An 11185-nucleotide genomic window follows, 5' to 3' on the forward strand; every position below is an offset into this window, starting at 1 on the left:
GCTTCTCTCCCTGCATCCCTGCCCTGGGGGCAAGCCTGGGGGCAAACTTCCCATTGGCTTTGGTTGCTTTGGCTCAAAAGAGGAGGAAAAATGGCTGAGAAGGGGCACGTGTGTGCTGAAAGGAGGGGGGTGGCTGCAGGTGAGAGCCCCAGAAGTGAACGTGGCTGGGATCTCCCTCCAGCCGGCTCGGTAACAAATTCCCTGACACAGGGAACAATTTTTCCCTGACTCTGCCAGTTCCTTAACACTGCCGACTCTAAGGGCCCCGTGGGGAGGGGAACTTGCACTCTGCAAAAAGCTCTCTGCTGCAGCTTTATTTAAGGCTATGTGGTGGACGCCGAGATATTAAAGGCCAAAAAAAAGCCACTATAATGGATGGTGCTAGGCTGGGCAGCGAGCACCTTTGCCCCTGTGGCCATGATACAACAGCCACAGCAGCTGCCCTGTGCCTTTTCCCTGTCTCTTTTTGCTCCTAACCCCTTTTGGTGCTTCAGCTGATGGGGCTGTTACCTCACTGGGGACAGTCACTGGTCTCACCTCTGTGATCTGTGCTTGATTATTCCCAGGTCTCCTTTTCCTGGCTTTTGAGGCAGCCCTGGGCTGGTCTCTAACAGCAGCGTGGTGTTTTCTCAGCTGGACATCAGCATCTTGTTGACATGGCCCAAGAGAAAGGAAAAGGACTGAGCGTCTTTATTTTTCTCTGTGCTGCTTCTGTTTATTTCTTACTTTTTAATCCCTACTTCTCATCTGTAGAAGTCCTTGTGCTGACACGATGTTATTTATTTATAAAATATGTACAGGAAGGTGCTTGGGTACCGGTCCCACCCTCCAAGGCTGGCCGTGCTTGTCCAGCCAGCAGGAGCGAAGGTGAAAGACAATTTCTGTGCCTTGGAGCTGGGAGAAGGAGGAGAAGGAAAGGGCTGAGAAAGATAGAGACTTCAAAGTATGTGAGCAAATATTTACAGGTTCCAAGACACACACACAAAAAAAAAATATATCTACAGTGTTGTCTTGGGGATACAGGGAGTCAGGCTTGAAGTAGAGCCTGCTCACAGCTCCATTTGTTATATTGATTTATAAAGACTACGGGTATTGATTTCTGCTGGCTGTGCTGTCAGCAGGGTGCGCAGCCCCGGTGAGACCCAGGCTCGGGTGCTGGCAAGGGGCAGCTGAGACCACTCCAGCCACAGATTCGTGCTGCTGGGGATTTTGCAGCGGTGCTGTCGTTGTTTATGCTTAGTTTTTTGCAAATGAGGGCTGAATGCTTCTGAGGCACTCCCTTGAGCACCAGGGAGAGGAGGATGCTAGCAGGGAGCGTGTTTCTGAGCGGATGGGAGGCAAATATTCTTCTTCAGGGTTTCCCACTGGCTGCTGCTGTTTTAACGTGATGTGAACTAAGCTGAGGTCTTTGCTGGCACTTGGGGCAAGTAGGGAGCATCCCCAAAACCTGACCAGCTCCCGGGAGCTGGGGATGGGATGTGGATTTTGGTGCCTGCAGAGGTGCTACAGAGGCTGCAGAGCAGGGGATGGAAATGGTGCTGTGGAGTGGATCTGCTTGTGAAGCCACAGTGAGAGAAGCATCCACCCTCCTTGCTGCCACCCTGCAGCTCTGCACGAGCACGTGGAGGCCATGAGGAAAGGTTTTGCATGCAAATCCTGGGGCAAGAGATGCTTTAAAGCAGATTTCCCTCCTGGACCAGTAGGTGCCATGAAAGGACACCCCCCTACCCCAAACAGCCTGGAGCTTGCTCTTTCCCCCGTGCTGTTGCACCCCAGCTCTGGTTGCAGACTGGCTGCCCAGTATGGGATTAGCACAGCATCGATGTGCAGGGAGTGAGGTGCCCCAGGGCTGGTGTTTGCAGGGGGCAGGATGCTGCTTGCACCTGGGGGTGCCCTGGTGCTGGACTGCAGCAGCATGGAAGGGCTCAGCATGCCAGGTTGGTACCCATGGGGACAAGGGGAAGCCGTGGCAGTGTGCACAAGGCTGCTTTGCCAGGCAGGAGCACAGAGCTCTGCAGGACGGCAGGAGGGGGCTGCTGGTGTGCAAGGGAGTGACTGAGTGGGATCAGGTTGTGGGTGTGAGGGTGTCTGTCTTGGTCCCCGAGCTCGGTGGTCACCCCAGTTCAAACTGTCCATGGTCTATGCAGGTGAAACTTGGCTGGAGGAGACGGAGGAGACCTCGGTCTTGCTCTGGGATACAGCGGAGGAGACATCTTCGTCCCCAAAGGGGTTCTTGCCGCAGCAGATTGTGGTGATCATGCAGTTACGGAACTGAAGGGGGGAGACAAAAGGAGAACAATGGCACCCGAGGGCAGCAGCGGTGAGCTGTGAGACTGAGAGCCCTGAGCTTGCTGCTCCCCTGGGCTGAGATGCAACTGGGGAGGACCAAGGTGCCCACAGTGACACTGGGTGTACTGGGAAGCCCCACGCAGGGGAGAAGCTGTGCCCTGGGACGTCTCACCTGCTTGTTCATGAGGACATAGATGATGGGGTTGTAGAGGGAAGAGCTCTTGGAGAAGAAGGCAGGCACTGACATGAGCGTGGCGGTGAAGTCTGCTCCCTTGTTGGTGAAGATCCAGAACGCCACCACGGCGTAGGGCGTCCAGGCCAGCATGAAGCCCAGCACCATCAGGATCACCATCCGTGTCACCTCCTTCTCTGCCTTCTGCGTGGTGGCTGACTCCTGCTGCTGCGCGGCTGCCTGCGGGTGAGGGGCAGTGAGGGGCAGCCCCCAACTTTCCCCCTCCTCAGCATCACCTCCCCTCTCCTGCCCGTGCTGCCCACCGGGTGCCCATTCACCCCTCCGTGTGCCCCCACCCTGGCTGTTACCTCTCGGACTTTGCAAATGAGGCGCCCGTAGGAGAAGAAAATGACCACGACCGGGATGATGAAGTGGATGATGAACATGTAGAGGACGTAGGACTCGTTGTGGTAGTCGGGGTTGTGGGTGTAGTAGTCTGGGCCGCAGGAGCACTGCATCCCCTCAGGCATGTATCTGCCAGCGAGAAAGGTTAGGACCATCACCAGGACCCTCCCCGGGACAACAGGAGGGGTTCAGCCTGGGGACTGGATTCCCCAAAGAAGGGGGGATGCTCCCAGAGTGGCACATGTCTGGGGGGAGCTGCTCCCCAGCTTCTTCTCTGCACCCTGTGCCCCTGGCTTGGCTGGCTCTGCAGCACAGCTCCCGTGGGACCAGCAGCCTGCAGCACCGCTCACACCGTGCCGACACGTTGCGCTCGGGTGCATAGCATCGTTTTGTTGTGACACTGCTTCCTCCCACAGGCAGTAGGCTATTTATTTCCTTCCTACGTGGCTGAGCACTTGCCTGCCAGGAGCCACCTGCTCTCTCCCTCTGCAGATGGAGGGAAGCTGAGCAGGAACGAGAGCTGCTGGCTTGGTGGGTCTGAGCTCTGGAGGGCTTGGTCCCTGCCGCTGTGTCGGGCAATGGGATGCACAGCTCACATCCTGGGTGCAATACAGGTCAGGCTGGGTGGGAAGCCAAGGACCTGCCTGGCCCTGAATCTTTATCCAAAGCCAGAGAGGAGCTGTGTGCCCATGCCGTGTTTTAGGGGGATGATGGAGGGACTTTGTTGCTCCAAAGCCACCTCCTGCCTGTGCCCAAAGAGGTGATAGGTGTTTGTTATGACCCAAGGGTGGGCTTGTTATGACCTAGGGGTGGCAGCTAGGGTTGGAGCTGCAGCTCTAGGGAAATCACTTGTCTCACTCCTCCCTTTCACTCCTCGATGTTCTGGGTGGGCTTCGGCTGATACATCATCTCCTGGCAGGGGCTGTGGGTGCGTGCAAGAGCCAGGACTGAAATTCACTGCAGTGCTGGGAGCAGAACAGATGGGTTTGCAGGAGAACATGGCAGGGATGCTGGTAAAGGTTCTGCAGGGTTCCCAGCAGCCACGCTACAGCAGCAGTACATGAGCAAGGCCACACTTGCTCCCCAGAGCAACCTTGTCTGTGGGGCTGGTTGCTCAAAGACCCTTTATGATCTGCAGAGAGAAATGGGACCTTCACGGCACAGGTGGGACGAGCCATGCCTAGCAAAGCCATTCTTTCCCTGCAGGGTGTAAAGGGCTATTGCAGCTGGAGATGCCGAGCATCCCCTGACTCACCTGGACCAGCCGAAGAGGGGAGGTGCAGCACAGGAGAAGGCCATTATCCAGGTGAAAGCGATGCCCATCATGGCGTGGGTCGCGGAGAAGCGAAAGTTTCCCATGGGCTTGCAGACTACGATGTAGCGTTCGATGGCCAGGACCACCAGGGACCACAGGGCAACCTGGCCTGCAGGAGGGAGGGAGGAAGGGAAGGAGGGCGTGCGGTGGTGGTGAGAGCTCCTCTGGGCTTGTGCTTCCCTTCATGGTCACAGCGAAGAGCAGCGGGGATGGAGGGGTGGGGGATCAGCAAGGGATAACCCGCATCCCATGCAGCAGCTGAGAACCTCTCTCAGACATGTAAAAGGTCTGGGAACTGAGGAAGCATCTGCATTGTGCTGGGATGCTGGTGATGGAGGACGGGATTGTTGTGTTTTTTCATCATTAAAAAAAAACAAAACAAAAAAAACCAAACACACACAAAAAAACAACAAACAGGGAGTAAGGGTGCAAGGAAGCGTAGTTTCCGGCAACAATGCCAGATGCATTCAGACCTGTTGATGCCTTTAAATGTGTGTTTCAGGAGTCTTCTGCCAGTGCTGGATCAGGGGGAGGCATGTGGGGGAGGCTGTGTGGGTGAGCGTGCATGCACATGTATTTATAAGGGATAATTAAACTTCAGGGGATTGGGAGCGTTTAGTCGGTGCTGTAAGCCTGCTAATGCCCCCAGCTGTGATAATCTGCTGATAACTACACCCTGTGCTAGGATTCACTGGAGACCTGCTGCTCAGTGACTGCTTCCTATCAAACTTTCTTCCCTGTGCTCAGGAGCCACCGCTTGCTTTAGTAGATAGGAAACCTGGAAGGGCGAATAATGTTGCTGGAAAACCCCTAGGCTCACTCAATTGGAAACGCTGCAGACCCACAGGGTCTTCCGATCCTAAGCCATTCCCTGGTCTGTGGCTTGGATCAGGATGCTTAGCTTTGTTTTTGCCTAGCAGAAGATCCTTCTTTTGTTGAGATCCACATCATAGCAGGAAATACCCCGCTTGGGGGAAAAAATTAAAGTCTTTGCAGTGGTTGTGAGTGTCTGCAGCAAGGATTAGCGGCTGCCAGATAAATCGCAAAATGTAGTGTGGGCCTGGCTGTCTGCGGGGGTTTGGGTGTAAAATGGATTTTCCCTGTTCTGCAGGGGGGCTTTCTGCAGGGTGAAGCATTAGCAGTGCTTGCATCCCTGAGAAATGGAATAAGGAAGCTCCCAAAGGCACCCAAACTGGGTGCAACTGGGACAGAGCTGAGCAGTTGCTCCAAAGTCTGGAATCCTCCTTCCCCTCCGTGTTGCTGCTCTTCTCTTCTGGTTAAGAGCTGCCACAGCTCCCTTTTGCTCCAGGATGAGCTGTGGCCCCTCTCCTCATCTTGCTCTCCTCCTCTCCATGCCCATGCCCCTTCTGCAGGTTCCCTCTCCTTTCCTGGGATGTCTCTTCCATCTCTGAACCCTCCCAAATGCTTCACCTTGTTCCAAAAAGGGAAGCCTTTTGGTAAAGATGCTTGGCACCGACGCAAGGACACCGCATCTACATCCCCAGCGGGTCTTTGCTAGTTGCATGACCTTGATGCGAGACCCCTGAATGCGCCCTGGGCAGCTTGGCCAAATGACCCCAGGCCTGATCCTGCAAACCAGGATCCCTTCCCAGGCCTGCTCTTTCCTTGCAGCAGCCCTGCTAGTGGTGAGGTGGCTGCATCTTGGCATCAAGATCAAACTTGCATAAATCTCTTTTCATCCCCATCTTCAAGCTGCAGGGAAGAAGCATCTTGCATGAGGAGCCCCGTGACAGTGGGACCACCCCAACAGCACCACAAAGGCATGGAGTTGGGCTCCTAAAGCCCTGAAGAAGCAAAATCACCCGCTGCCAAGCCTGGCCTCAGGCCCAGGCTCCCACCCCGCAGCCCTTACCTCCCAGCGTGGCGAAGAAGCCCTCCACGGCACAGCCAACAGGGCCGAAGACGAAGTATCCGTTCCAGGCCGTGTAGAAGGTGACCGTGAAGCCAAAACAGGCCATGAAGAGGTCAGCCACCGCCAGGTTGACCAGGATGTAGTTGAGCGGCTGCCGGAGCTTCTTGTGTTTGAAGGTGACCAGGAGGGTGAGGAGGTTGATGGGCAGACCGGTGGAGATGAGGAAGAAGATGTAGCAGCACACAAGGCGGTATTTCCAGGGCTCGGCTAGGTAATACTGGGGGTACTCGAAGGGGCTTCGCACCACCCCTGTCTTGTTGGACATAGGCACGTAAAAATTGATACCTTCCGTCCCATTCATCCTGCCAGTATTATGGCAGCTGCTGTGCTTTTAAGGGTACTTTTAAAGCAAATGTTCTTTTTTTCTTTTTTTTAATTAATTTTGTTTCAACCCTGATTACAAAAAAAAAGGGGGGGGGGGAGCCCCAACCCAATGTTTAAAAAATAAAAAATAAATAAAAGACCCCTCCCCTCACTCCAAAACTGAATTAAGTGCTAAGAACAACAGTAAATCCCAAGGGAAGGAGAGGTGGTGCGCTGGCCCCGCACCACATCGAGGGCTGGCGGTGCCGAGGGAGGTTTTATACCCTTGGTCTTCCTTGAGGGAGTGCGGGGGGAGGCCGGATTAGGGGCTAGGCTAAGTTTGTATGACAAGGGCAACGGGATTGAGAGGGGCTGATGGTTTAAGAACCCTCTAAGCAGCCAGTTGGCCCCAAAACCTGCATTAAAGCGTATTAATTTCCATTAAGTGTTTAATATTGTTTAAGGAGTTGGGGGGAGGAAGGGAAGGGCTTGGGGAGCCCTTTGGAAGAGGGGTGAAGGCAGGAGAAGAGATGGTGAGTTGGGGAGCAGTTTCTTTGGGTGACCAATGGGGGAAATGGGTCTGTGTTTGAGTCTGTGGTGGACCATAGCCTTTGGGGAGTCCCTGGGTGGTTGAGGGACTCCATCGGAGCCTTGGGGGCCCAAGGGGTGCCCAGCCCTGCTCCGCCATCCTCAGGCAGATCACTGGGAGAGCAGCAGACAGAGTTTGGCCGTGCTGTGCTTCCCGTGCCTGGTTCAACGTGGGCACTGCATGGCACAGGGCAAAACCAGGTTCTGCTGATGTGGGTCAGGGCCACCTGCATGCATGGCACTGAGCAAAGGCAGGAGGGGAAGCTGCATCCATCCCAAAGTCTGCAAGTTTGGTAAAAAGAGCATTTGGGGGACAGGTTGGCTGTGTTGCATCCTGGCTGTGCTAGAGTGAAAAGAGCTAAATTTCCTCCTCTGTCTTGCCTCCTCTCCTGGCTGGAGGATATATTTTGTTCGGCTGACCCTCCAAGGACCTCCGGTAGGAGTACACCATCCAGCATCTCCCATCCGCGCCCCTTCCCAGTCCCAGGAAGCTGGACACCAATCTGGGTTGGGGCTTTGCAAGGATTGGCAGGGCTTAGGGAGGATCCCTGGCCACAGCTCTGAAACCAGCCTGACGGTGCTGCTGTTTGCTGGAGAAGCAGAACCTCAGCTCCCTGGGGGGGGAAGGGAAACTTTGGTGATGCTGTCATCCCCAGTTCCCTCCAGAGATGGTGCAGAGAGACCAGCACCAGCCTGTAGCCACACTGGGATGGAAGTTCCTGGTCTCTTGGTGCTCATCTTAAGGTGTGGGACCTCTATCCCAGTGCACGCAAGATTGTGAAACCCTTCTCAGCAGCATTGGTGCTAGCTTGGAGCACCAGAGCTCCATCCTGGCCAAGCTCTTCCTTCTGGGTCAGGGGTACTCCTTCTCCAAGAGACCTGCCTAAGGCGCCTTAGCGAAGCTCTTCCATTAATCTCTGACATCTGGTGGCGTTAATGGCCCTGATCTGTTAATGCCGTAAGCTGCTAGCCTCTTTCCCACAGCTGCCCTCCACCAAGGCAAGGTGGATGGAAAAACTCAATGCCGTCCTGCTGGAGGAATGAGGTCTCCTGCTATTCTGCAGTCTCTCAGAGCTAGAGGGCAGGAGCGGAAGGCTAAGGGGTGTGGGTGGGATGAATGATGTCCTAATCGCTGGCCCACTGATCCATCTGCACAGGTCTGAAAGGAGCAGAAGTAGGACAGGGCAAGAGTAAGTGGGTCACAGCAGCCTCAGGTGCCCTGGGATAAGCAATCCCCATGGGATGTCCATGCCTCTCAGAGCGATCTCCCTGCATGTCCTGTGGAACCACCGGGCGTGGAGTTCCCAGCCCAGATCTTTTCAAGACTTTCCACAAGGCTTTCCTTGAGGAGAAGACTTCTGTGGGCAGAACTCCCTTGGCCCTACATCTCAAAACTTTCCCCAGAGCTGTTTCGTGCCTTTCCTGTCCATAGTCAGGCTTCTGGATGTACAAAAGCTAAGCGTGTTTTTGCAGAATTAGTTGAGTACTAAAAGAGAAAGTTAATACACATAAAGAGACATGTGCAGATGTGCTTCTCAATTGCATTGTGGAATCTTTCATGGTGCAAGACAACTCCTTTCACCTAAAAGATATCACTATGCCTGTCCACCTTCATAAGACTTGGACCCTGCTGCCAGTGCCAGCAGCATCTGAAAGCTCTGGTGTGTCTCCAGGGCTTTGCACAGAAACATGGTCATCTCCATGGACTGCGACTTTTCACTTCCTGATATTTCTTTCCATAAGACTTTGTGGTGTCTCCTCTTCTCCTAAAGAGTAAAAAAAGTTGTACAAATGAAGCATATTTGAGGGGGGAGGAGGCAAAATGGAAGCCTGTTTTAGGTGGTGCACCAAGTTTGGGGGAAAAGGTCCGGAGGTGTTTTTTGTTTTTTTTTTTTTGGATCAGCGCAGATCCTCTCCTCTCCCTGTTCCAGCTAACACATGGCACAACTTCGGCTTCATGCTTGGCACCCAGCAGCCTTTCATACACAGGATTACCAACACCTGGGCCAAGAGGACTCTCACATCATCTTGGACTAGGTCTGGACCTGCCCCTTTCCCATTTTGGAGACCTGAATGTGGAGCAGGTAAGCCTGAGTCCCCTGTGTTACACTAACAGGGCTGAACACAGCGCTGTCCCTTCCCAGCTCTCTTCGTGGACTCAGCTTCTCCCCCTGGCAGGCTGAGGGCAGCGTTTTGGTCGATATCCCAAGGCTGCTGTTGGCATGGATTTAGAGCTCTCCGCAGGTCAGCGGCAGCCGGAGCAATGCCGAAGGCCTCGAATCAACTCTGCAGAAGAAAACGACACCAGGGAGGTTAGCTGGTTCCTCCAGGACGTGCCCTGAATGCAACCTCTCTTCCCTCTGTGTCCCTGTCACAGAAATGGAAAGTGATGGCTTTAATTTGGCGTCTCTTAGCGGGGAAACTTTACGGACTGTCTCCCAGAGAGCTCTCAATTGCTTTCTATGCTGACTCCATGGCAAAGAAAGCAATAGCAAAATTCAGGCCCTGTTTAATGCAAGAAGAGAAGCTTGCTTCCTTTGTGTTTGTCCTTAGAAGAAGGAAGGTTTTTCTTCCCTCATACAGGCTTTTCTGCTTTGCTAAGCTCTTTGAGATGAGATTGTCTCTTATTCATTGTTTGTCAGCACATTGCGTGAAGGAGCCCTGAGCTTCTCCAGGCTTTCATGTCCTGTGTAAAGCAAGAAACGATAATTATAATCAAATAACCAAGCTGATACGGTTGGTTTCTGGGATTTGAGTGGCAAGCAGAGCGAGCCATGCAGCCGTGTTGGGGGTGGCTTTTCCGTGGGGGTGGCAGCCGGGAGCCCTTTGCTGTCCCCGTCCCTGCCCCCGTGCAAGGAGCACGGCCGCTTGGACAAATACGAAGGAGCGACTTGCCCAAGGGCACACAGGAAATAAGCTGCAGAGAAATGCAAAAGTAATAGAAATCACTCCTGAGGCAAATGTCTGAGCTTAAATTCTGATGACGGCCTCATGTACAGGACCTTAAACCTCAGCCACGAGCACCAGGCACCAACACTGAATGCAAAGTGATGCTGAGCTTGCTTTTGTGCTCTTGGCAGGTTCTGCAACACACTGCTTTGAATATACCTGCTGGAGGGGCTCATTCCTCCCTCCTGGGCAGGAGGAGAGGGAGACACAAATATCACGGTGCCTCCCGGTCCTCCAGCTGCCCTGGGAAGACCTCGCCTCCCCATATCAAATAGCAGCCACGCGCGGCCACTGCGCTGAGCCGCTTATGCTGGGCTTGTGAGCTCCCTCGCCAGGAAAGGGGTTAAAGCAAGATAAAGCTGGAGCGTTATGGAGACCATATGGAGGGGAAGAAAACCCTTTATCCTGTAATTGGATTCGTTCCCAGCGGCTCCCGGCGGAGGTGAGGCTGAGTGGAGCTGACAGGACGTGATGGGTGAGGCGCTGCCAGCCGCCCCGTCCAAAGCAGGATGTGTGTGCACAAACTTGTGGATCAATCCATTAGAGTGGATCAAATAGATTTAAATGCGTGGCAGGGAGAAGGAGGACACAGATGTATTTGCAGTTTGGTTTGGTTGGCTGCTCCTTGCTCAGCGTGGATTAACTCGGCTGTGGCTGGTGGGGCTGGCTGCTCACGGCTCTGCCGGGCTCACACGGCTGCATCCATCCAGGACAAGGAGCTGGTGGTGCAGAGAGGCTCTTTATTCCATGCCCTTGCTTCTTTCCCCAAAAATTAGAGTTCACAGAAGTCTATCTCCTGCTTTGCTTACTGCATGCATGAGCTTTGTGCAGGAGGACCCCCCAGGTCTTGCTTTCCCTGCAGGTTCCCCTTCCTTCCCCTGAGGGAGCTCTTGGGGCTCTCCCCAGCAGTGCAGCTTTGCAGGGGGTGGATGCACCAGAGCCAGAAGGCAGCTGGGAAGTGGGAGAGCTTCACTGCTGCCAACCACATCTCATGTGCAAGCAAGCAGGCCCCTGCCACCTCCCTGGCTTTTCCTCCTGCCACTGATCTAGGTAACATCTCTGCAAGCACCATAGGATTTCCTTGGAGGGACGGAAAGTCCCTGGGACCTGTCATTTTCTTGCCAGCGAGCTGAGCAATCCCAGTTCAGCTGCAGACCTGCACCACTCAGCGTGGTGCTGTCAGCACCTTTAACTAAGTGATAAACCAGAGCTTTGCAGCGGTTTGCAAGAC

The 11185-nt window shown here is 54.2% G+C and overlaps 1 protein-coding gene across 1 annotated transcript; it reads right to left on the reverse strand.

Moving 5' to 3' along the window:
• Nucleotides 1-2139: 2139 nt before the first annotated feature.
• On the reverse strand, nucleotides 2140-6415 carry LOC311218867 (green-sensitive opsin; the record flags this gene model as incomplete). Its single annotated transcript, XM_084301744.1, has 5 exons — nucleotides 2140-2271; nucleotides 2462-2701; nucleotides 2830-2995; nucleotides 4122-4290; nucleotides 6055-6415. The coding sequence occupies 5 exons, from the start codon at nucleotides 6413-6415 to the stop codon at nucleotides 2140-2142; spliced, it is 1068 nt and encodes a 355-aa protein (XP_084157870.1).
• Nucleotides 6416-11185: the final 4770 nt, after the last annotated feature.

This window comes from Netta rufina (assembly GCF_964035555.1).
Source record: "Netta rufina genome assembly, chromosome: 26".
Taxonomy (NCBI): domain Eukaryota; kingdom Metazoa; phylum Chordata; class Aves; order Anseriformes; family Anatidae; genus Netta; species Netta rufina.